The 27,651-nt window shown below is 30.4% G+C and overlaps 1 protein-coding gene across 2 annotated transcripts in view; it reads left to right on the top strand.

The window, feature by feature from the left end:
• The window catches only part of LOC110282861 (SH2 domain-containing adapter heavyweight), a 322,281-nt gene that overhangs the window by 252,042 nt on the left and 42,588 nt on the right, over nt 1-27,651 (top strand). For both annotated transcript variants that reach the window (XM_043042633.2, XM_071183352.1), the window contains 2 exons: nt 11,962-13,085; nt 14,627-15,068. In XM_043042633.2, coding sequence (XP_042898567.1) covers nt 11,962-13,085; nt 14,627-15,068 — 1,566 coding nt within the window. The remainder of the gene's footprint in view (nt 1-11,961; nt 13,086-14,626; nt 15,069-27,651) is intronic.

Genomic DNA, 27,651 nt, shown 5'->3' with positions numbered 1-27,651 from the left:
ATATTATTTTGAGATGCAAATATATATAAAATTTCTTCATTTATTATTTTGCACATTTTTAACAATATTTTATGCGAACAATCAATTTAAGAGTATTTCAAAAAGCAAAATCTCATTATTGCTTTTTTCAATGTAAAAAAAATAGTTTTATATTTAAATTTACCGTATTTTTACTTAAGAATTCTCCCTATTATTCTGATAAGAACAATTACAGTATTTTTCCTTTTTTTTTTTTTTTTTTTTTTTTTTTTTTTTTTTTTTTTTTTTTTTAAATCTTTCCAGCAAGCCATTAATAACACGATAAGGCGTCTTTCCAAAATGAGAATAATTTTATTCCGTTTTCTTCTGTTTTTGGTTTATTTTTATGTTTTCCTTATTCTTTATTCTCTAGATATTGTATTCATATCTTTCTCAAATTATTTTTCATCTTTTTATTTATTTTTTGGATGATAATGCGGACATATAAAAACAAATACATGCAGTATATACTTTTGGATTTTGCTTTTGAAACTATTTTGGAAACGATTGCCCATTTAGCTTGAGAATTTATTTCTTCATTCTCTTAAATGCTGTTACAAAATAACAATCGAATTCCAGTTGAATGTCTTGGAAGATTGCTTATTTATTTTGCAGTTAAAACAGATCTTTTATGAAGTTCCTGTTAGTCGCGAATAAATATATCCCGAATAGAAAAATTTAATCAAGCATAAAGTTATTTTGTTCAAAACCTGTTTCAGTGTTACATTTTGAACCAGTAGCTATTGCCAAGAATCGAGCACTTTTACCAACATTCACTGTTTTGAACTGGAATCAGTTACATCGTTGATATTTTTGACCAATGGAAAATAATATTGATGGTCAAAAAGTATTTTGTTGACCAAGATGCTGAGATTTGTAATTTGAAAGAATTCTTGTTGCATATTTTAGAGAGTAACAAATCAAATAGGTTTTTATGAGATCTGGAAATCAGAACATCAATTTTATTCTATTTTGAATAATCTCGTAGTATAATTAAGTTTAATAATCAAATGGCGTAAAAGTTTTGGAAATACTCAGTTTATTTTCCTAAATAGAGATTAAAGCAAGTAATTTCTGAAATCATCCGTAAAATTCACTTTCTCTGGAATTACATATCTCAGAGAAATTTTGTTTATTTAAGAAAACCTAAATGGTTTCTGCTCTTGAGTCCGATTTTAAATTTAGTCTCGTTATTTCTTTATTTGACTGATAGCTAGTGGCAATCACTTATTAAATGCTATCTAGTGTTCTTTTAAGAAATATTTAAGGTAGAGGTAACTTCTTAAAATAATTTTCATTATTGCTAATCTAATTATTGCTTGAACAACCTTATCTAATTATTGCTTGAACAACCTTATCTAATTATTTCTTGAACAACTCTTAAGTCTTTGACAATATATTTGGTTTTTTATTTTATATTTTGTAACCGTCGTTGAACAGCCGACCCACTTTTATGGGTTTACGACTACTAATGTTCAACTCCGTAGCCTTGTAATTTTGAACCCAATCCAGAATACAAGGTAAGTCCTGGATCGAGTACTGGGAGAAATTTGCCTTCTTGGGAGACTTTTTAATGGAGCTAACCCGCATTTACGTTACATGGAGAGGAAGACCACGAGAACCTCCCACGGTTAGTCTGACGGCAAGGGGACTCTAACCCATGATCCGTCTACCACTGTGGTCGAAAACGTTAATGTTCATTAATCCCTTTTAATTACTTATGAAACTATTTAATTTGTAATTATTTGAATAGCCAACGAGATTGTTCAAGAATCATTGCTTAATTTTATTTAGTTTTTAATTAAAATCATTTTTAAAGTATTTTTGTCCCCATGAAAACAACCACTCCTATTTAATAAAGAATCCTAAAAAACTGAAGCGGTAAGACATTACTTGATCTTTATTTTTATAATATTTAAAACAACTTTTATTTCCATCTGCCTATTTTTGAAACCAATGAAGTTTTTTTTTAAATCAAGTAAAAGACACTTATATTGTCTCCTTGGGTTCAAAATTAAAGTGACTAATTTAAAGCAGGCATTCTTTATTGAGGCTACTCAGAACGATATACTGTATGTTTGTTTGGATCCGTTGCTCTGACGTTTCTTATGATATTCCAAGCGTTGACACTAATGCATCCTGTCTCCGCATTATAAAAGAATCTTCCCTGGAATACATTTATTCCTTCAAATTTGGTGTTTTTCAATTCTTTAGAGATTTGACTATCTCCTCTCCCTCTCTCTCTGTTCTTCCGAGAAGATGTATTCTTTTTTCTTTAAAATGTAGACACAAATATATTTATATGCACAAGAAGAACTCGGGAAAACAAAACCAGGTTCTCTATTTGCATTAATATCACCATGAGTCGGCATGAGGAAAAGAGTTAGTGACGTTGCAACGCAATGTTTTATTCAAGCACGTGTCGAAAAAAACGTGTTGGTGCTTGTAGCCAATTTTGTGTTTTTTTTTGTAATATTGTAAAAACTTTCATCTTAGAGGAAAGAAAATGATTCACGAAGAATTTGTATCTTAGCAAAGTAGCCTATTCCAACAGTTTTTTATTTATTTATTTATTTTTTTAAATATTTATGCGAATATTTTCATTGTACTCCATGCTGCGTTTTGTTATCGCTGTGCTTGAGAAAAACTTGGGATCTAGTTCTTGTTATTTTAAGGGCAAGAAAACTTTCCGCTTTTATCATTTTGTCAGAATACTGCCACGGAATATACACGCTTTCACATGAGGAAATTTGTCATATAATCGCGTCTTTTATGACCTCAAGAAATCCTTGCTTTTTTTCTTTTCTTTTTCTAGTTCTGTATAGTTTATTCTTAATCTCCATTCACTAAACTCTACATTCAATGCAATCTTTATCTTTAATGACCTGCAATATTTTCGCAATTAAAATTCGTGTATTCGATGTAAAATTGCGATTTAGCTTCTTATTTATTTATTTTTAGTATTATGCGAGGAAAATATTTTGATTTATAATTGTGTTTGATGTGCAATTTTTAAGGAATTATATAATCTATTTATTTGTAAGATTTATTTGATTTTTTATAATTCATAACACAAAATTTTCTGAATTAATTTTTTAATTAAAAAAAAATTAAATAACTTTATTTGAAAAGAGGAATGTTTATATTTTAAAGTGAAAATATTTTATTTTGCAACAAATGATTACACACGAATTTTGAAATTTTCAAATTTCGATTTTAATAAAACTATAAAAAAATTAATCATTGAGTACTATATAAAAATTATATACAAACAATAACAAATTTTTGTGATACCTACGTAAACTTTGATTTCAAAGTGTTTTATTTACTTAATAAATTGTTAATTTACTTGATAAAAGATTAAGAAAGTCAATCGTTTTATTAAAACACTTCATTTCTCTTCGCTTTTTTTTCAAATTTTTTTAAATATTTAACAAAAATATTTTAGCTCAATTATACTTTTATAACTGTTTCAGGGAGAACTTGGTGGTTCTTTAAATTTTTTTTTCTCAATTTATATAACAAAGAAAATGAAAAAAATATTTACATGTTGCCTGAATTATTGACTGTGGTACTTTCTTTATTAATAAAAGAAAGAAAGTTCGTTAATTATATGTTTTAACTTAATGCTCTGCTTTCTTTGAAAGCTGTACATTTATCACTAAGTATTTCTCTTTAAGAACATTATGCATTTAAGTGTGAGAATGATATTTTATTTATATTGAAAATATTTCGTCTAGATAAAGGAAAAATAATTAATGTGTGTTTAATATATTAAGTGAATGCCTTTTTTTTTTAAATATTTTCCTTATTTTCATAAATTGAAATAATTAGTACAAGCGAATTCCTTTCAGCTATGGCATATTTCTAACTTACCCTAAACCCTTTCGTTGCTCAATTTGTCAGAAATAGACAGCGTGGACACGAAAAAAACTGAAAATAATTAAATCCTAAAACTGAGTTTATTATTTTTTTTCTTTTCTGAGTATTCTTAATTAGATTCTTCATTAAAAATGCTCTCAGCATCACTTGAGTATTATTACTTTAGCTTGTCTACTTTTAAAAAAACGTAGAGTCAATATCTTCAGCGTTCGTTCTTGGGATATTATTATTTTTTTCATTACTTTTACTAGATTTCTTTATTAAAATCTTTATCGTCTTGTATTTGTGGCATGATTTTTTTTTCTTTTCTTATATTCATTGATCTGGATCTCTTTCAATTTTAATTAAACTTCAAACAATGAAGCAAGGAGAAAAAAGGTTTAAAAAATATTTCTCATGTTTGTTCATTAAAACAGTGTTTAAATAGTCTTATTGTTTAATTATGAGTTATGGAGGAGTATTTTTTATAAATCTTTGTTCATTAGTTTCTATGAGTTCTTTTTTTTCTTTCAAAACTTATCATTCATCTATCACATAACACATAATTACATAGTAATATGTAATAAGGTTGGTTTAAAAATAGTTTAAAGCTATATATGTACGTGTGTGTTTGTCAATCTTGTCATTTACTTTGATTTTTGTAAGTGTAATTTTAATAAGTTGTTCAAATGAGAATTTTTAGAAGTTTTTGTAAATTTTTTTTAGTGTTTTAGTTATCTCATAATGCAGTGTATCTTATGCCACTAAATTACAATGTTTAATTACTGCTATTATTATTATTGTCTCTTTGCGCATAAAGCGTAGGTAATATTTTTCATTAATTAATTACTAACAAAATTAAATGCTTTAAAATTTGCAAATTCTTTAAATTGAAAAGTGATCTAAGTGATGATCTAAATTGATTGTTTTAAGCTTATTTGTATGAACCTCAAAAGCTATTTCGTTAGCAAATTCAAGTTTAAATTTCACACGTCCTTTGGAAACGGAGTTTTATCTCCAGCTAAAGCTCTTAAACTTATTACAATTCTTTTAGGTTTACTAAAATGAGTTTAAGTTTAAAATCCAGTCGAGATGCTTTTGAAGATTTTTTTAATGAATTATTTTATTATTATTTTTTTTTAAATTATTTTTTAATTATTTTAACCAAGATGCTGGACCATACCGCTCGTGGCTGCAATAGCGGCACAACTCAAAAAATCATGTTTTGAGATAAGTGGGTTTAAAGTTTTCATTGCTAAAGAAAATGCATAAGAAATGCTTTAATTTGCTTAAACGAAGTTGGATTCAAGTTGGATTATGAGTTGTTGAGTATTGCTGCTGAAAAGAATGTGTATTTTCCTATTTACACCTGTTCTTAGTCCAAAACGCGCGTTTTTTGATTTGTGTCACTATTGCAGCCCATGAGCGATACAGTTTTGAGTCGCGAAATGATTTGTTGCTCCTCTTTATAATAGACACCAATATAATAGACACCAATATAATAGACATCATGGTAGACAACAAACTTCTTTGCTTCTCTTACTCAAACACTAATAATAAAGGGATTCTTTTTAGAAACAAATCTTGCTTGTTGCCAGCCATGATACTATTCAGAATGAGTAAAATATTTCGCCACACTATTGTTTTCATTTTATCGATGCTATTATATAAGAGCCATCAATAAATGCGATTAAAAGTGCCTTTTAATAACAAGGACAACTTAGGTCAGGCATTAAAGAGACTGACAGAAATCGATTACCTACAACCAATTTCATGTTTAACGAACACGGTAATACTTATTTTCCAAGCGTTATTTTATACTCTACACTTTTAAAATTTGACATTGGTTGTTCATAAATATCGCTACTCATTTCTATGCACAACATGAAATTCTGTGTAAGAAAAATTCATACGCCAATTATTTTACTGAAAACAGTAAGTGTCATAATACTTGCGGTTATCTAACCCCCTTACTCTCTTAATTAAGGCGAGTTTGTCACTATAATTCGAAATCGAAAATGCATCGTCACACTTTCTCGACCTAACTTCTCGAGATCTTTTCTGCTTGTCGAGCCGTTTTTAATTAGAACGTTTCTGGAAAGCCCCAGCAGTAAGTTAATACCCATTGCTAGCCATCTAAAAGATGTAATTAAAGCCCGCTGTCTTGGCTCGACGCTTTGGCGCAGAACAAGTCAGCAAGAACTGCCGCAGAACTTAGTGTTATTTAACCTATTTTGATCTCTCCGGGCTTTTGAATGAATATTTCCACCAAAATAATTGCTTTTCTGCAAGAAAAGTCTCCGAATTTTAATTTTTAAAAGTGCATTCTTTGGTAAGCTTTGTACCGTTTTTCGCCAAAGGCGACAAATTAGAGAGAATTAGGAAATCTGCTTTAAAAGTTTAGAGATTCCGAATTAGAATTGGCCTAATTGGAAAAGCTTTATTACTTTTTCATTTGTAGTTTTGGAGTGACTTCCATTTCAAGATTTAGGCTTCGATTGTTTTGGAGTAATTGGCAAATTTTTAACTACGGCAAGCAAATAGATCATTAGCGAAATTTATAAACAGTATTTTATTAAATATTGTAAATCGGCACTATTTGATGCTTCATTAATTTAAATAATTGAGTTTCGAGTAAATTCGAGCAAAGTAAAGTATTTAATTGAATGAAACACAGGAATAGACATATTTTTGAGTACATTCGATATAGTTGGCATTTTGAACCAATGAAATTAGGTGACAAAAATTGTTTTACTAAATCAAAAAGAAAACCCCCCCATTTATTCATTGAAAGTTTTTAATAAATAAATACATCTTTAATGAATCTCTAGATAAATAATTAATAATAGCTTTATATAGCACTAAAAATTAATTACGCAATCATTATAATTTATTTTGCATAAATAGATGAATAAAAATTACAATTTGTGGTAAGGTGATCATGTGCAATTAACATAAGAATTGCACGCGTCACCAACCGATGATCTGACTAGATTTATGCATGCATTTAAGTAATAATCAGTCCATCTTTACCATTCATTCATGAAATTCTTGTTGAATAAGTTCTCAATCAAGCATTAGGTATTGAGGCTGAAGATTCTTCAGATCAGAATCCTTTTATTGCGTTAGAGTAGGAAAAAAAATTGGCAAATTAGTGGACAAAAATGAAGGTTAAAGTAAGGAATATCTATACAAATTATAATACATTAAATTGTTTCTTGTACGACGATTTAACCCTAAGCTAAATAAAGTCTTTATTCAACATGAAAATAATGTCTATGTGGTATAAAAACTTTACATAAAACAATTTACGATTAATGATGTTTTATACTTTATTTATTTTATTTTGGAATTGTTATTTATGACTAAAAAAAATTTATATAATAAACTTACAAAGTTAATTTCTTTTATGCTCATCCTAAGTATTATTCTTCAAACACTTATTTTTTCTTTTTGAAAATGATATTTCTTTTTCTATTGCGATGACTTAGCAGCATCGCTTCATCAATCCTTTTTACGCTTTTCTTGCAGAGATCGATGAGTGTGAGATGTTTGGATCCCTCGGGGCCCCCACTTCTCGAAAGTGTGAGACACGCCAAAACGTTGAAGTTTCACAAAATTGCACTTAACTTTCGTTACTCGCTCCAACGATTATTCGTTGAAGCTTTTGTCGCTTCTCAGGGAGAGTTCGAACAACACATAAGTGCATCTTCGAAAGTCAGGAAACTTTTTTTTTTTTTTGCTGATTCGAAGTGCATCGATAAAATTTAGAACTGCTGTCTTACATTCTAATGAAAAGATTTCTTTTTTTCTTTTTCGAGTAGATTTTAAGTTAAAAAATAAGTTTAAGTAATGAAAATTTGAATCACCCTTTGTTATGCCCGTTTTGTTTTCTTCTTTGGGGTGCTCTTTGACTATTGTTTTAATATTTATTCACACAAACAGATTAATAATTTTTATTTCGTTTAGTTGAATACCATTTATATTATAGTTTTTTTCATGTTTAAATCTTATTTAGTCTAATGCAACATTAGCAGCTTTAAGATATTGAAAAGCTGTCTTACAGGGTGATTGAAGTTTAAAAAAAAGGTTATCCAGGAGGCTCCTCTTTTCGGTTCAGCCTAACGGATCTGAACGATAGTTCAAATATATGTTATTTAGATCATAGGTTAAAGTTTAGTTGGAAAAACATTTAGTGTAAAATATTGCCAACAGAAAGTGCTGTAATTCTAAAAACATGTACAAATGATGCATGCATGTAGACATATGCACACAAATCACGCAGGTTGTAAATAAGTAAAATATTCAGCTATTCTTTGAATTTTTGAGCTCTTATTTTTCCTTTTACGGTGTCGTAGATGCCTTTGAGGCTAAAATATTGAAATCTCGACCCCCTAGTCTAAATAACAATTAAACAAGTTTTTGATGCATTTTGAACGTTATCTAGACAATACGCATATAAGAGAGTTTAAAGTGTCATTTTTATCATTGATTTTTTTTTTGTTACAATGGTTTTTTAACCACTCATCTTGCGTGAATAATTTAAATTCGTTAATTTATGATTTATTTACTATAACAATGAATCATTTTGAAATTTGTTTAGATTTTTATGGAGTAAAACACTCCCACCAACTGATGCGCAAAATAATATCTTTTATATTCTGAAAATGATTTTAGATTGTTATCGTTACCTTATTTTTGAACCATAAAATAAATGGAAGAAGAAATTCCTTAATACGCATTTGCTTTTTTCTGAATTTGATTACCTTCTTTAATCTGACTGTTTTTCTCTGATCCTAAGGAATAAAATAACACTGACATTACTCAGCAAGTTCAGTCCTAAATATCCTTCTAAAATCTCTTTTTCTGGAGCAGGAACTCTCTAATTGTGCGCTAAAGATCTCACTGAATCCCTGGTTAATGACCATTTGGAAAAGAACCGGACTTCTCATTAGAGAACCTAAAGAGAACTTTCCAGAAGACGTACCTTGTTGGAAATCTATTCATCTTTCTTTAAAAACCTTTTCTGTAGCGCCATTTTTACACGCCATGGTGTAATTATATCGAAAAGAAGTTTAGGTCCACTATTAAACTGGAAAATTCGTCTTCTAAATTGTTGATGTTTCATTGAAGAAATGGAAGATCTACTTTTGTGGATGGGTGTTTTTTTTTTGTTACCAGTTTTCATGCTGTGCATTTAATGGACAACTCGCATTCTTTTAATGCATCACCCCACTTAACCCCTGTCGTTTCTAACCGAAAGTAATTAGTGCTGATGGCTCTAGGCAGCTTCATGGGCGGGAGAAATTTTTTTCCTAATGATTTTGCCTCTTCATTTGCGTATTTCTCTTAAGAATTAACCACGGTTAAAACTCTGCTCGCCTTTCTATTGTTTTATGGAGTTGAGTTTCCTTTTGTTTTAGGTCGGTGGTTTTTATCTTCGAATCTAAATGAGTTTTCTTGCCTTGGCGACATTTGCAGGGAAGTTAGTCTTTATTTAAAAGTAAATCCTTGAGTCCAATGCACCCCTGACGGCAATTAAATTTGTCTTTCTTAATTAAAAACATCCTTGGTTTTGAAACAAAAAAATACGTGGTTATATGAAAAAAATTTAAAAAAACTGTTTTGTTCGAGAATGCTTTAAGGTTTTGTTCTTTTACTACTCGAACTTTTGTTTTGATAATTATGGAACAAATACTATAGAGTTTTTCTATAAGCTATTAAAGCTCTGTATTATCAGGGGATTAAAAAGAAACGAGCAGTGCTTTGATTATGTTTTATTAATTTTCATTGCTATTTTAGAAATAAAAAAGGTAACTATTGTTTCAAGTTAATTAAACTTTGATTAATTAAGTTAATTAATTTTTTTACAAAATTGCTGTCAAAAAGTTCTGTGTTTTTTAATTTATTCAAGTAAAGACTGTAGATTTTTAAATTATACACGATGCATTTTTATTGTTGATAATTTTATTTCCTTGGGTAAATAACATTTCCTTAAACATCAATTAATTAATTTATTAATTTGAATTCAAATAGAAAACTTGTGTTTAGAAATAGGTTTATTTTCTTTAGATATAGATAAGTATAGGTTTTATAAATATAGAATAGACTGCAAAGTTAGTTTTGAGAACTTCAAATTACATTTTTATCATTAAACTTTCATTTTATAAAATTATAAATAAAATTAAATTTTGTAGGTGCATGTAATCGAGGAAAAACGAGTTTACTATGAACAATTATATATTTAAAAATGGAGAGTTGAACTATATCTAGCTAAATTTATATAGTTATATCAGAAAGACGAATATTTTCAAAACATTTTTTCATGTTATTATATGGTATCACACTGTGTGTTGGTTTGAGGTTAAAAAAGATTAATTCGGTACCAGAAATTTCAAATATTTTATCAATCTACAATTACGTGATATTTTTCAAACAAAATAATGAATGCTCTAATTGGGAACTACAACTTATTTAAGTTATTTTTGTGTATTTTTTAAAAAGATTTCAAAACTTATTGTGAAATCCTGTGTTTCACTTTTGCTAGTAGATTCAAGCAATAAAAACGGGACTAACAAAAATTTTTTCTTAATTATATCCTGAGCATTTTAAGCGATTCTAGCTAGTAAAATATTGTGATATTGGTGAATAAGATTATGAAAAAGGTTTAAATGGTATCGCTATCTTAATTTTGTTTATTATCCTTTTTTAAAATACTGAATTGAAGATTTGCGATAAAAGAACTTGATATGTGGCATTTATGAAACACTAAAGCTTAGAGTGCTTGTTGTATCCAGATGTAAATATAAATTATTAACTTGCCAAAGTAAATATTTTCTTAGGTAGGTTTTTGACATAATGTTTAGTAAGCTTTTAAATGCCGTTTTTCTAAATTGAATTACCACTTGACCTATTTAATTATTTTCGCCCCGAAGTAATACCTCATGTTGTTAAAAGTTTTAAAATTTAAATGATTAAATTATTGAACAAGAACCAAACAAAAGTTTATTATTATTTTCTACTGAATTACTGAACTGAATATGAAAATAACGAAAAGTAATTCTAGCTTGTAATAGCGAATAGCCGAATAATAGAAGTCAATATATTTTTTTGTAGCAAGAATACTTGAAACATGTGACTTATCAAAATGTCTATGACTTCTTTTAAAACTTTTTTTTGTGTTTTTTGAAATAGTTAAATATTGACTTTTCAACTTTAAGTTTCTGAAGACTCTTCTATTAATGTTTGTTATTTTTTCCGCAATATAATTCAAAATGTTTGACCGTGATAAAACTTTGAATTTCTTTGAAGTATTTATTTCTATTTCTTGAGAGTTCGAGAATAATCCCATATTCTTCTCCCATCCCTATCTGTTCTCCTTTGGCAAACGTATCGAAAGATGTTACTTTGTGCCTGTTTACCCAGGCTCAAAAGACCTTCTTCTTGGAACGCCTGTCTGGAAAAGCAGTCATTAAAGCTCACGTTGGATCTCTGTGTCGACAAGAAAGGGAACGTCGTTAGACTTTTCTTTGCTTGACAAACTTCAGGGTCTGGCTTTTGACTAATGACGCTGCTGCCTGTTCTTCTATCGGATGAGGCTCCCACTTGGGACAGACACAGTTTTCTAGTATCTATCTTGTTCAATAAAGAGTGGAGGGGGACTTATGGTGTGGGGAGCTTCTATTGTTGGGAAATAAATTCTGACGTCACTTTGGTGCTTATTCTTTTCCTTCGATTTTGTGAGAATTCTGAGAGATAAAGTGAAAACATTTCGCAATCTATTCTATCCCATTCTTCAAACGATGAAGACTTCGTGCGTTAGTGAAATGTATCTTTATGGCCGTTGCTACTTGGCAATTTTACTTCACGCCTCTTAAATAAAGGCAAATATTATGTGTTTTCTTATACTTTAGAATACAAAATTTATTTTTATTTTTCTAAGTTTAATCAGTATAGTTAGTATGGTATTGAAGTAAATATTTTATTATTCTAGAGAAACATATTTTTATTCTAGTATTCCATGTGTGATATGTTTGAAATTTAAGCAATTTTGATGTTGATGTTTTTCTTTTCTTTTTGTAGGTCGTTCAGTGGATGCTGATGATTCAAAAACTGATTCAGTCGAAGATACCTACGATGTAGTTCCGGATGATTTCAACGAAGATGATGAGTGCTTGGGTACCACGCCCATTGACAGCATCCGTCCTGGCCAAGAATACGATGAGCCATGGGAATGGAGTGTGGGCGCCAGACTTACAAGCAGCCTTCAAGTGACGCCGTCCTCACCAGGAGCTCTATCCTTAGAGGACGAGAGAACTTTCTCAGAGCCAGCAGGTGGTGCGTCGAGCGAATCTTTACTCTCAGATTCCGAATCTGGACTTGACGAGGACGAGATGACAGCCAGACAGAGGAGGCTTTACGAAACAGCTTTTGATAGCAGGGTGAAAAGGGATGCAGAGGACCTGGACAGGCTTATGCAGAGTCCAGTTCTACAGGGTGATTTGTTCCATAATCGAACGACAGGGGAAAATGGTCCTGTTGTTAGAGCGGCATCTAGGTCATCGTTTGGTTCTACCAGCGGTAGTTCCGCATCTAGTACGCCAACTCACCAACCAATGGTCATTGCGAGAGATTCACCTCGTCAGAGGCATCTACCTCTGCATTTCACACCCACAGAGAGAAGAAAAGTGACCCTCATTCGCGATCATCTTCCTGTCAGGTCACTGTCACCTCAAGCAAGAGTCCTGAATGTTGTGTCTAATGTTGAACCACTGACGAAAGAGTTGAACAGGAACGGGGCTAAAATAGTGAATACATGTTATGAACGCAAAATCGTTTCGTTTAACAATCAGTGGGACAATGTTTCGCGATGTTCTTCCGATAAGAGCTCCAGTCAAGAGTCAATGAACGTTGTTGATCCTAAAGAGGAGTTTTTACTGTCTTCGAATAATTCTAAAAATGAACAGCAAAGGAACTTTATTCTTGGCAAAAGTTCCAGTCGTGATAATCTATTATTTAGGGACGATCGAAGGAACTTAACTGCTAACTATCCTAGTAATTGGAAGGAATTATCAAATGCTAGGCTGGAAAATTCTAATGACTTTCAAAAAAATGACCAAGATAATGTGTTACAGAAAGAAGATGCTCAAAATGATTCGACCTCTTTTGTTTCTAAGAAACCCATTGGTGTTCACTCAGGAGTTAAGGTATGCTTAGACTCTCAAACTTTTCTCCTGAATTAGTTCTTGTTCGTCTTCTATCTTGAAATATATTCGATTTTAGGCATAATAGGGACATACCTGATTTTATTATTTGTTCTAAATTAAGTTCTTGCTTACTTCTTTCTCTCAATTATCTGTTTTGTCTATGAGAAGGTTAATTTCAGAAAAATATCATCTCTACACTAAAGGGTCTTGATAATGACAACTACATAAATGTTACTCAAATGTTTATATTTAACTTGTATAGAATCCCTTTAATGTACTTTTCAGAAAATTTTTAAAGTTATTAGTTTTTTAATATTAATAATTGTTTTTGGGTTAATACGAAAAAGACTTCATAGAGTAATTTGTACGTGAAATTAATTTTTTATGCGGTTAGCTGGTTAAAATGGTAAATTAATGAGTGTCAAATAAAGTTGTTTTGGTTATATATTTCCATATCTAACTTTCACAAACTTAATGAGTTAATCCCAATGTTAGCCTTCAGTCATTCCCAGTGCTAGCCTTCAATTCAATATGAGTTAAGTTCAATATGTCCTGTTTCTTTTCACTTTAATCTTTAATAACTTTAGCCCTTTGGAGTTATTTATACCATCGATAGACAAAAAAAACCCATCCATATCATCTATCAACATTTATCATTGAAACCACTTAATGTGAAACTGCTGTTTGCATTCACACTTCAAATAAGTCTGCTTTTATGTTTCATATGTGCATTTTTTGTTTCCAAATTCAATATTTGATTTCTTTTTTCTTTAAATAAATCGTATTTTGTAACTCATGAATACATAGTTTTACGTAAATATTTATTTCCTGCTTGTTGTTTTAACTAAATATTACGTTATGTTATACAGAGTGTCCGATTAAGAGCGAAAATTTTGAACTTAACGTAAAAGGTTGATTTTCAAAAATCTAATAAAAATCTTAAATAGTGTATGCAGTTAACGATGTTAAATTCCTATCCAAATGCAATTGGAGTTTTTATTATTATTTTTGTAAGCAATAATATAATGGAAAGCAAATATAGTTGTAACGTTCCTTAGCTTTGCTCTTAAAATTGTGTACTTTTGGTGAAATTTGGCACAAATATGGCTGAATCTTAGCCTCCAACCTTCCAAAGAAGTTCATTAATCGATATAGATCGCTAATTATTGTCCTTTAAACAGGGCACGACTCAAAAGCGAAAAAAAAAATTATCTGACGATTCATTTAATCCGAATTTCGCACGAAACTTGCTAGCTGATTTGTTTCTTACAGAATTGCAACAAGCCTTCTTAATAAATAAGAATTTCAGTTGGAAAAAAAATAAATAAAATGAAAAATGCATTTAGAGCTAAAATTTCTCGGTCATTTTATAACACATATGCGCAAGCTTTTACTTATAAAGTTAGTTCTTATTTTATTTATTTTAAATATGATGTATCTATCATCTATCTGCATCTATTATCTATGCATATCTATCATATTAGAATATATGTAATATATTCTATAATAATATATAATATGCTGTTCCTTACTTATCATAGGTGCTACCCACAGATAACACTCGCCTAGGAAAATCTAAAAATAAAGTTAACTCCGATTCTTCAGTTTCGCAGAACCAGGCTTTGGATCCTGAGCTGAAAGAAAATAACGTGCAGAATATCCCAAGTAATGAAGACGTTCGACGTAAAGTCACGAGACCTTCAAGTCTCTTTGCCGATGTCCGACCTCTAGACAATGTGCCTCAAAGTCCAGATAATGACCTTCGGCCATCAGAAGAGTACGATCCGCCATGGGAGTTCAAACCCAACGTCCTAAGGCCTTCTGTGAACGGGTCCATATCTGTTCCAGAGAGACTGTCTCAACCAGCTTCCAATCTAAGCCAATTGTCGTCTTCCGTTACACATGACAAACTAGAGAGTGAGAGCCAGAGTGATAAGAGCCTTTCAGTTTCCGTCGCTAAGGCATTGCCAACAAAACCAACTGGTAAGTTAATGAATTTTTTTTTTCCAAGTTGTAAATATCAGTTTTCTATTAATATATTAAATGCTGAAATTAATTGAGATTTTAAAACATCATATTTTTTTTATTTAAATATAATAGAAAATTGTCATATTCTAAAAATGCTCATGGATTAGTCCATTTTCTTAAATTGCGTGTTGGCTTTAGGGCTTTAGGTATATTTGCACTCCGTTGGCACGTAGTGAGTTCAATAAAAAACGTCCAAGTTATCAAAACTAATGCAAGAATGAAGTAGAACTTACACTATTTGAGTTTTTTTTCCAGGTAGTACTGACTTGAAAAGCGTCTATAATATGCCGGTTTCAGATATTTTTTTAAAAAAAACCTTTTTATAAATTTGGCTTATCCGCCTTCTATTTTCAAATAATAGATGCTGGTATATTTATGTTAAGCCATGTTTTGATAATTTTAGATCAAAACCAAATCTTTCGGTCAAAAATATGTGTAATATATTTCAAAAATAGGTTAATTATAAAGTAATTTCAGCACTGTTACACTTGTAAGAACGTTGGTAAAATCTGAGTTTCTTATTTCAACAATTCTCTAAGCTTATTTATTTTCTTACAAAATCAAGTGTAACTACAACTGCATCCATAGTAAGAATGCCTTCTTTGTCGCATTACTTGGAAAGGGGAAGATGCTTGAGCGCCAATTTGGCGCCGGCATACCTGGAATTCCCCTCGCTTCTAAAGAATCTAACTTCATTTGTTACAATCGGTGGCTGGAATGGCTGTGCTTCGACACTTTTATTTCTTGGGAATGTGTCTGAAAAGCTTTCTGTATTAATGCCTCTCGCATTCTTTTGTCTTGAGTTGCCTGTCCTCCATTGGAATACATTAATTCCTGAAAAGATGCATCAGTTCATAAATATTCAGAACACACGTGGAAATCTTTGCATGAATATTTATGGCTCTGATCTTCTAATATGTTTTTGAGATTTATTTCTATTCTCTGAGCATTTATTCCCTTGTACATAATCTCATTAAGTGCTGATGATTTTATTTTGGCTTTCATTAACTATTTTAGGTGGTTTATTTCGAGACATTAATTTGATTGTGCTAGTTGATAAGTAAGTGGAGAGAAATTGACAACCTACGAAAACTACTCGGTTTAGCATATAAAGATATTTGAAAGATATTAAAATGTATCCATCATATTCCTTAAGAATGTAAGTATTTTAATTCGAGGAAAGATGCTGATGAAATGCATTCATTTTCAAGTCATGTATGGAACGCAGGTTTATAAGAAAAATGGCTTGAATATAAAGGATATAAAATAGGAATATATATATATAAGTAAATCGGTGGAGGTGGAATTATAGTCTGGGACAGTTTCTCCAGGTATGGACTAGGACCTTTAGTTCAAATTCATGGCAGACTCAATACCGACACCTACTGCACTATTTAAGTTGACTTGTGTGCTTCTTACATAGTGGCAGTTTTACGGGTTGAACCCGTATTACTTTCTGGAATTGGGTGTTAACACGGGAAATTTAGTGAAACTGTGTACCTCGTGTAGTTATGCTTTTTTAACGAACAGTCTCTGAATTACATTCTATAAGTATGCTGTATTGAGGTACTGTTGTTGAATCTATTCAGTTGCGTTATCAGATAAGTTTATCAGTTGCGTCTATTCAGATAAGAAACAAAAGAAACAATGTTTCTTTTCATTGCTGCTTCTTTTATTTCAATTCCTTTTGGATTCTCAGCTGCTTAGGGCGTTTTCTACTTTGTCTGCTGGATTGGATTCAAAATTACAAGGTTACGGAGTTGAACAGTAGTAGTCGTATACCCAAAATTGGGTCGGCTGTTCAACGACCGTTATAAAAAAAATAACTTTTTGTACCGGAGTGAACCATGAAAGGTTGAACATTAGTAGCCGTAAAGTCAAAAATTGAGTCAGCAGTTTAAAAATGGTTGTTAAAAAATAAATAAAATAGGGATGATATTAGAGAAAAGACTATGGCTTCTTAATTTTGTAATGAGCCGCCATGCAAGAGAATGTACACCTTAAAATATCACTCCTTTTCAAAATAGAATCGTTTCGGAGTTGCAGTTTTTGCTTTCGAAAATGAGCAACATCTTCACAATCACGTGACCACTCATACTGGTGACCACCCCTAATCATGACCTGGATTTTCAAAAATCTATCCAAACGTAAAGAATAAGGTAGATATTTGTTTCCAAGGATAAAGCAAAGCTTACAAATATTTTATTCTTCACGAAATAAATTCTAAAAATTGGTTGTTGTTTTTGATTTTAGTATTAAATATAGATATTTTTTGTTTTATAAGTAAATATGTCTTTTCCCCCCCTTTAATACATTGAGATTTTTATTTTCTGATTGAAAATTGAGCATCCTCTCCAAATTCAATTTATTAAGGCACCATTTTAAGTGAACCAGTTCGTCTTTTCAGCGTTCCTCTGAGAGTTTCCACGTTCGAAATAAGCTCCAATTCCCGATGGCCCGAAGCTTTTAATTTAGAAAGCCAGGAAAAATATGTCTCGTCAATAACTGCCCTATATATATCTATATATTGGACTCAAAAATTTTTCTAAGCTTTATATTGGGAATAGGACAACGCCTTTTAATATGACATCTGATTGAGTCCCTCTACTGGAAGGCCTGACTCGATGAAAAGTTCCACCAGGGATTAAACTGGAATTTCGGAGATCTTTCCCAGTGTTTTGACGTTTCGAATAGCGCACTGAGAGAGCGGTAATTGAATTTTAAGCTATGACGGAAAATCCTTTCCACTTTGCATTCCATTTCTGGCATTTTGACGCATTGCTGACAAAAGTGAAAATCACTGTCGGCGAGAAGCGTTTTCTGTAGAATTCGTCTCTTTGGTTTCAAATGCAGGAAGAAATAAAAACTTTTATTTTTCTTTGAAAAATATTTTTTTAAAGAAAAGGAAAGCGTTCCATCTCTTTATGCGTGTTCTTACATGAAATCCCTTTCTTTTACGTTGATATTTTTACTTATCGTTTGACAAGCCTCAAAATTTATGATCTACAATTTCTTTATATTTAGCATGTGGCAAAGATATATTAACAATTTAAAATGTGTATATTTGGTGATAATTTGCATTGTTTGTTAAGAGTCTGTTGTAATGTTTCCATGAGTAAATCTTTAAAAAAAAATCAAGTAAAATGAATAATTTCAACAAATTTGAATTGTTCTGAATGACTTGGTATTTTTTGAAACACTAATTATTTTTATTGAAATGCTCTTGTAGTACTTTCTCAAAAAAAAAAAAAAAACAGGAATTGAATTTTTTTAAAGCTATTTCTACTTCTCTATGATTCATCAGGGTCACAAACTCATATTTAACTAGTCTTTTTTCTTTCCTTTTTCGAAAAATGTATCAAAATCTGAAAAATAACCTTTTAATTGAAGAAGATTTTTTTTTTGTATAATTTAATTGGAAATGGTTCACCAAGAGCTACTCGTAGATGGGAACTACTACGTCATTTAGCATTCAAAGATTCGTAAATATTTTTTTTTCATGTCAATATAGAGAAATATTGCGAGTAGACTGACAAAAGTGGCCGAGTCAAATGTGTTATGCTGTACATATAACTGATATTCAGCTCGATTAGAAGTTGAGATTTTGATCTAGTAGACTTCATTCATTTTTAGCCTATGTCAATTGGTATATAATAAGCCTTCCCCCCCCCCCCCAAAAAAAAATTTTAATAATATAGGCATTTAAACGATTTGGACCACACGATCTCCTGTTTCCCAGTCAATGATTTGGTCATTTTTGGCAGTACATTCACGATATTTTTTCATATAAAATATAATTTTATTCAGATTACACTGTTTACAAAAATCTTCAAGCTGAATTTGCAAGGTTGCATTATGAATGAGAGGGTAACATTTTGCATCTAATACAAGTATGCGTGTAGTTTCTTCTGACGTAAACGCGATTCTTTTCTTTGCTAAATGTCTATGTAAAAATAAAAGGTGTACACTGCGCTGCTTTATTTATGCGCGTTTTGATTAATCTGCGTTATATAAACATGTACATGTTTGTAAATATGTTTTTCTCTCAATCACACATTTCTATGAAGCTTAAAACTATGAAGGAAATCCGGAGATTCTTTATTCTAATATAGAAAGATTATTTAAATATAAAGCATGATTATTTAAACATAAATATAAAGTCTTCGCAAGCATGTGAAGGCTTTTTAATGGACTTGAATCATTATGAAAAAGTCTCTATTTTTTGTAAAACTGTATTGCTTTATTTTTATTACACCTACTTTATGTATAACTGCATAAGAAAATACACCATAATCATATCGATAAAAGTTTACAAAAATAGATCAGACTTGTGACACACTGATTGATTTTTTGCTTATTTTTTTAGTTTCTTTAAAGCTTACTTTTTGGAAAATGAAAGAAACATTTTCGTCTCTCGTATCATTCAAGCATACCTAGAATTCCTTTTTTTTTCCACTATAAATGTCTATAAGTTTTATATTTTATCTGTATTTCTGGCACATTGTGTTTTCATTCCAAAAATGTCCAACGATTTTGGAAAAGAAAAACGGAATGAAATAGAAATGTGCGGCTTGCTGCGTTCGGCTTAGCCAATTATTTTGCTCTCTCTAAGTTTCAAAATCAGTTACAACAACACATTGCTATGATGAATGGAAAAACAATGAAAAAAAATTTTCTGTTGCATGTCAGATCATTTCAACTGAATTATTTGAATAGGTGTTTGTAATTTTTGTCCTCTGACTGTGCGCCAGCTTGTTACAGTTTTCTCATTTAAGGTGCCATCTGGTAGTTACGTTTGAAACTAATATTAGTTCACGTTGAAAATGCAACTTAGTTTCCTAAGATGAACGCAGTAACCCGTAAATTCTCCTGTCTTTATATAATTTATTTTTCAAATTGTCGGTCATTTTTGTACACTCTGTTGATATTGATTAGTAAAAACAAGCTTTTTTTCTTCCGTTTTCTCCATATATTGACTAATAGAGAATTGCAATCACTAAATTCTACGAATGCCGAAATTATTACGCACCAGTAACTCTTCTCCAAGATTTCTTTACACGCAATACTTTTTTCTTTCTTTTAAGGTTTGGCAGTGAATAGTAAAATATGCTTGCTCAGACCCCAAACTGCGATACAATCATTTAATTAGGATAGATACTGATTGAAGGAAAACTTACAAGTTTTATTCCAGCTGTAGCTGCATTCAGCAAATAACTACAAAAAAAGATACTTTGATCAGATTTTCGAAGACAGAAACTTTTAGGGATAACTTTGTTTTCCTCAAACTCCCATAGGACCTGCTTCCATTTTGCTAAGTGATCTTCTTTTTTGTGTGTTCTGTGTGGCCTTTCCATTGTTTTTACGAGTCTAGTATTTCACTGGGTTTCGGAGTAACTATTATCTTCAATTTCTACCGCCAAGAGCATTTTTGCTTCTTCTATGTTGTACTTACAAATCACGTATGTTTGCAGTGGCGGACTTGACGTGGAAGGCCTTGATTAAAACACTTGTTTTCTTTATTATGCTCCCGGGAATTTTCTCTCTCCCTCGAAAGTAGAAACCGTAGTTATATTTCTGTTTTATTGCATTTATACACTCATAATTTTCACTCCCCGCCATCTGCGCAATATTGAGGATAAGTATAAGTGTGTATGTTGCTCTTAATTCTCCTGAAGCCTCATAATATATCTTTATTGTCCTTATGTTAATGCTTTGTTTAGAAGTGGACATCGGTTGAATACGGTTTGTTAACTTCATGTGTTATTGATTTATAGAATAATGAGTCATGATAATGTGTATTAAAAATTTTTGTATTAATTCTACTTGCATTAAAATCTAATCAATCTTAATCTTGGTCTTTAAAATCTTTCCCAAAATCTCAGAGGAATCTTTCCGTAGAGCAATGGTTTTCTGTGAAATTTGTAAAAATGGTATGTATTTAATTTCATTGCAAATAAAAATCAATACATAAATAAAAAAATAAGTAAATGAATAAACAAATAAAAATGAATAAAAGAAACAGTATATTGTAATTACGTTAACAAAAATAACTAGTAATCAAATGTAAAAAAAAATTACCCTGGTAAGGTTAGTTTTCTAACTTTTTAATGTTGAAAATTACCGAAGGAACTAAAAATAGCATTGTTAGCTTTTCTTTTTCATGGATACACGTTATCGACATTATATTTGTTTAAACTATTTTTTTTTTAAATATTATTTTATTACATTTTTCATCTATAAAAATATTTCTGTGAATTTGTTAAAATAATTTATGTTATGTTATCTAATATAGATATCCGTTAAATTAGTTTGTTAGGACTTTCTAACTGTGCCAGTTTAACTATAATCATTATTTTGGATTACGGGAACTTTATTATGTGGATTCATTCTTGTTCATTCTCACTTCAAAATTTGAGAGTTATGAGTTGAAATTTGCTAATATCGATATATTTTATCTAATATAGATGTTCGTTAAATTAAATTTGTTCTGGTCGATTTTTTATAACAGGGAACAGGGCTTCTTAACAGTACCAGTTTAACTATATTCATTATTTTGAATGAACTTGTTTTGAAACTTTATGTTCATTCTTGTTCGTTATCACTTCCAAATTTGGGAGTTATGAGTTGAAATTTACAACTGAAATTTTTTAAACTTAACAGAACTTGTATTTATACATATTTTGTTTCGAAAAATAAGGAAAAATGAAAAACCCTGGAATTTTGAAAAATTGTTTGATTTCTCCCTTATGCATTCATATTTATTTTATTCTTTTTTTTTCTTTTTAAATCGATACGAGACAAATAAAGAGAGTAGTTTCTTTCCAAACCTCTGAACTCACTTTTGTGTTTTGAATTCTCCCTGGAAATTGTGATAGCATAGAAATGCGAAATCGATAACTTTTTCGTTATTTTTTCCTCGTCTTAGTTTCGTGGCAACAAATAATCTCCGAGTTAGTACCAGAGAAGAAATATCAGTTTTTTTTTCCAGTTTGTATCTCTTCAATCAATTTTAAATATTCACTCTGATCGGTTTTTTGTATTTTATGAAAGTAGTAATCTTTTACAATCCATTCAGATAAACAAATATTTTACGTTTCATAACTAATAATGCGATGTAAAAAGAGTTTTAAAAATGCATTTTATTTTTACATCGGATTATTTTTGAACATTGTTAGAAACTCGAAATTTCATATGAAATGTCGTTCTTTTTCAATAGTTTGATGAGCGCAATGACATATTAAAGGTAGCATACAAAAGCACCTGCTTATGTCGCATATTCGTATACATCGCTCGTCTTTTTATGTTTTCCGCCAAAAAAATCATTATCTTTTTATCCCATAATTATTATTTTATACTTGAGAAAATAAATGAAGATTAGAAAATTTAATGAATCCAGTGCCATTTAAAAAGAGCAAAGACATATATAGTTCGGTAAATCTAAGAAACAAAATGACGATTTGCTTATTTTATGAATACATTACAATTTTATAGGTACTAGAGCATCTGTTGTTCATTGTTTTTTTGGAACGAACTAAAGATTGGCACACGTTTTATAAATCCATTATCAGACTTAGATAAAATGAAAAGCTTTCTTCACATATTGATTAACTATTGTAACTAGTTTCAACCCTTCCGTCGCCTCCTCATTTAGGCAAAATTTGTTTGAAATTCGCGAATTTTTTTTAAATTTTTTTAATTTTTATTGAATTCATTATTGATTCACCCACCGGAAATGGGTTTAATAAAAAAAAAAAAAGAAAAAAGAAACGAAACACTGAAAATAGAAATCTAAAAATGTAATAAATAAAATATTTTTTTCAAAAATAATTTAAAAAATACCTGAAATTTGAGCAAGAAAAAAGTGTTTTATGAAGCATTTATCCACAGAATGTTATCAAAATTTTTAATAAAAATACGGATGCGAGATTTTTTATTTATTATGTAAATGTACACGGGAAAAATCGCGCAAATACCAATCTCGATGCTTTATTTTTAATTCGCGTGATTATGAATCTCGATCTTTGATTTTAAAATCGCACGACGACGAATCTTGATGTTTTATTTTAAATTCGCATGAGTTCAAATCTCGATGTTTCATTTTAAAATCCCGTGAATGTGAATTCCGATGCTTCATTGAGTGATTTGAACAAAATCGCGTAAATAGGGAATAGAAAAATCAGATCGCGTAAATAGGAATCGCACATTGCAGTAGAAATGGTTATAGTTGAGTATATGTACTGTATGTAGACAGCAGAAGAAATGTGCAAGAATTAAAACAAATTAGGGCGTGCATATCCGTATGTTTTAGCCGGATCCGTAAAATGAAATTAATCTTAAATTTTATTTCTTGGAAGCTTTTTTGTATGCACTACTATCACCGTTTTTATTTTTAATAATGTAACGATCTTTTAGCAATGTAACGAATTTTGAAATGCAATGCAACGAATAACCCGTTAAGCTTATATTGTATTGCCCATTTGCAAGTGAAACGTTCAGCTGTAACTCAAATAATTTAGATGGACACTACCGTGGCCCAATTCTCATACTTAAACCTTTTTAATTAGCATTCATTTTTTTGAAAGTTTAATAAAATTGGAAAAAAAAATGTCAAAAAATGCCAAAAACTGGATTTTGTGTTCCTTTTTTGTGAGTTCCCTTCACCAATTGGTAACGTTAAATGATTTTTTTTAAATTCTTATTATTAACACCATTAAAATTTGTTTCCCTTACGTATTAAAAATAGTGTCTGAGTCTAAACTGAGCATGGTATATTTAAATTTTTTGATAGATGTTCTACATTAAAAAAAAAAAACTTTTTCTTATTTAGTTACATTTAAATCTTTTACCTTTATATTTGTTTGGTTTTATAAAATGGGAAATAAAACTGCGATACCTTTTTAAAAAGTTAATTTTATATATATTTAATTAATACTAAGTTATATATCTTTTCTGTAAGTAAAGCATTTTGGCATGAAATATCGTTTTGTATGTGATATTGTTTTGATCCATAGCATAAATTCTAAATTGTTAAAAAAAATTACAAATCGTGAAAGGAGTTTTGAAATGAATTTAAGCCAATATATTCCATGCTAAAAAATAATAGAACTTCTGAAATAAATGTATACTTATGTCTAATTCACGATCCATCACGATGAAATGCTATTTTTAATATGTGTTTTATAATCTTCTCCAATTTGCGAAAATTTATAAGACCAGATGTTTTAAATGTAAATTGCCATGAGCATTATATGCTTATGAGATTTTGAAATAAATTTGAAGAAATTTGTTCCCTTTTTTTTTCTTTTTATTTGATGCAAGGTTTTCGTGTTATCAGATAATATGTTTCAAATCTTATATGTAGCAGTTAATCCTTCAGTTTTTCTCGCTCCATTACCAAACCAATCTATAATGCCAATCTCACTTTCTCGGAAGCTTAATAGCAATATCACAAGTACCGATGCCATTCTTTACTAATTTCATCCCTTTTTCCAAATGGGAGATTTTCGGCTTTTCTTTATTGACGCCTCTCTTAGACGTGTGGCAGAGCTGTATAGTGTGGGGCGGCCTTCGAACTTTCCGACAATAATTTTTTTCCCTTTTCCCATTTAGTTCACTTTCCTCTTGCTTCTATGGACCAAACGAATCGAATGCATGGGTTCGAACACGCTAATGCAATTAGTTCCCTCTTTCCCTTTTTGGATGAGTGGAAAGAAAGTAAGATACTGGGAAAAGGGAAAAAGAAGGAAAAAAATCCCTTTATCTTTCGTTATTTCTTTGGCTGTGTCTTCTGGATCCCTGTTCTTTTTCGTACATGGATGCTTCTCTTTCCATTAATGCTGCCTTTTTCTTTCTTTGCATTATTTGTCACTTTAATGCCCGATTCTGGTCCGTGTTGTGGCTTTTCTTTTTTTCCTGATAAGAGAAGATTTCGTTTGTTTGTTATCATTCGTCCTAAAGTCTATCGCGCCTTACGTTTTGATTTTCGCTCCGCCAATGAGGTTTAATGGGAAAGCCAATAGCCTCACTTTTTTTTTCTCGGTTGTTCCTTCCATTTTATTCGATTCTGCTGAGTTTGATTATCTCTTGCTCTGTTGACTCATCTGATTATAGAAGTAGAATTACTTAGAAGGGATCTTAAATACATAAAATAGACTGGAAGCTTTCTAATGCTACATAAAGAAAACTGCATTGGTATTCTTAACTCGCATAAAAATGTAATTTTCTGTAAAACTTGAGTGGCATCAGGATATGTGAATGTTTTCGATAAGATTATATATTAACCATAACGTGTTAAGTCACATGCAAAATAAATATTTCCTGCATTTTTAAAGTGTGTTTACGCAGAGGGTTTTTCATCTAGCAACAAAAGATAGCTAAGCTCAAGTTGTTGGCACCACGCCGCAACCAAGAATCTGCAAATTTGGTAGCCTTCACTTATGTGCATTTTTTATGCGTCTCTTGGTCAACTCCACTATGCGTAATTGCATGAATTGTGAAAGTCACACAGGCGTGCTCTACATGAATATTATGACTCCATGTATCATGAATGATGACTTTATCTCATACTATAGAATACCTTTTAAATTTATTTATCTCAGTAACTTGTGTGATGTTGATGTACTCGTAGTATTAATATTTTTAACCAGTGTCTATTTATATGTTGGCAAGATATAAACTATAAATTGTGGTGTAATACCTGTCTGAAAAACTTACATCATGCTCAGATGCATTTACTCCATTTATGAATTATTTTCGCTAATTTTGGCTTACGTTTGGAAACCGTCCGATGACGACGGTAAATTGTTTACATATTTTGCACAATAAAGGGAAAATTTGTCTCACTCGTTGCTGAACATTGCACATAAATCGAAGTAAACTGTTATAAAAGGCGTGTATGTTTTTAGTTGCAAAATGAATTTTATTTTAAAGTCATTTAAGGTCAAAAAAATATTATCATATGAAGATATATATAAATTTGGGTAGAAAATAATTAACTTCTATCCTCTTCGATTTTGTTAAATCTAGTTCGAATTTATATTAATATTCTCTCTGTGTTGTGTTGTATGTTTGATTAACAAACTAATTTTATTTTTATCTATGCATCCTTAACTAATTATTCTTAATTTATATTACATCATGAAATTAATTTTTCCGACTCTTATTTGTATTATATCTTACAGCAATTGTAAATTTTAGTGTTACAGATGGAAAAACATGTTGGCGGCTGGCTACCTTACACCAAGCAGTGTAAAAGAATATTTTTAGAGTTTCCTTACATCAGGAACTATCCTTGGTTCTTAAAGTAGTGGAATACCAAGGATTATGAGTTATGAATAGTGTTTCACTACAACATCCCAGTGTAAAATTGTTGCTACCATTTTTGCTCTTGGAGCAAAAATGGTAACAACAATCCCAGTAAAAATCGTTTTCTTAACACCAAAAAGGGGAGGACAACTATACCCAAGTGGTGTAACACTAAACGTGAATGTTCTTTTACACTTTATTCTATAAAATAGCCTCCGCCATATTTTTTTTTTTTTTGGTATTGAGTAGCATCAAAATTAATAATTGCAGTAGAGTAAAATGCACATAAGAGTCAGTGAAGTTCTTTTTACGATACAGTATAAGGTAAGAATTGTTAATTTAGAAAACATTTGTTCCCTAATGCTTGATATAGAATTAGTTTGTAAATCAATATACCCGCAGGTTAGAGAAAATAAGACGAATTCGAACTAGGCCTAACAGTGCAGAAGCGAATAGAAATTATACAGGATAAAATCACTTAATGCAGTTCACAACGATTTGAAAATTAAAATATAATTTTCCTTATTACACAACTAAAAAGATACACATTTCAACAGCGAACTTATGTTTTAATAGTAGTGTCGAAGTCTTCCACTAATTCTTATTCAAACTAACTATGAGGCGAAATTCAAAGCTCGCCAACAACGGTGTTTTTGAAAATGAAAATAATTCTCTTTTAGAAGGGAAAAGAGGTGAGATATATGTGTAAGCTTATACCATTACAACAGTTTAGGTTTAAATTAACCATTTAAATTGTCTATGAAAGCTTAACTTGAGACAAAATGTTTCATTACGCAAGTTTTTGGGTGAGATATATTACACCTCAGTTTGCAGTGTGTATTTTCGCATCAGCCTACTTGGCAGTGTGTAGTCATTTGTAAATCAAAATGCATAGTATTTTCGACAGTAGACGAAAAGAGTGTCATTTATGTTTGCATCTGTAGTTCAAGAAAAAAGTTATATATCTGTTCATATCATAATTATACATTGAAAGAATGAGTTGGGAAAGGAATGATGTTTAACTCATAAATATCGGCGAAATATTGCCGACATTTTAGTTCAAGAATTATAATGATAAAAATAATAATGATAAGAATGTTCTTTAATGATAAAAATAAAGTTAAAGTAACAAGGGAAATGGTTATCATATATCAACTGATTACTTTCTGTACTAAAATGATAGTAATTTATTTTATAATTTTAAATATAAATGTTTGTATAATATTACATAAAA

Source organism: Parasteatoda tepidariorum, chromosome 7 (assembly GCF_043381705.1).
Source record: "Parasteatoda tepidariorum isolate YZ-2023 chromosome 7, CAS_Ptep_4.0, whole genome shotgun sequence".
NCBI classification, from domain to species: Eukaryota; Metazoa; Arthropoda; class Arachnida; order Araneae; family Theridiidae; genus Parasteatoda; species Parasteatoda tepidariorum.
Note: the sequence above shows the minus strand (reverse complement) of the source record. Positions and strands in the feature narration are given on the sequence as shown.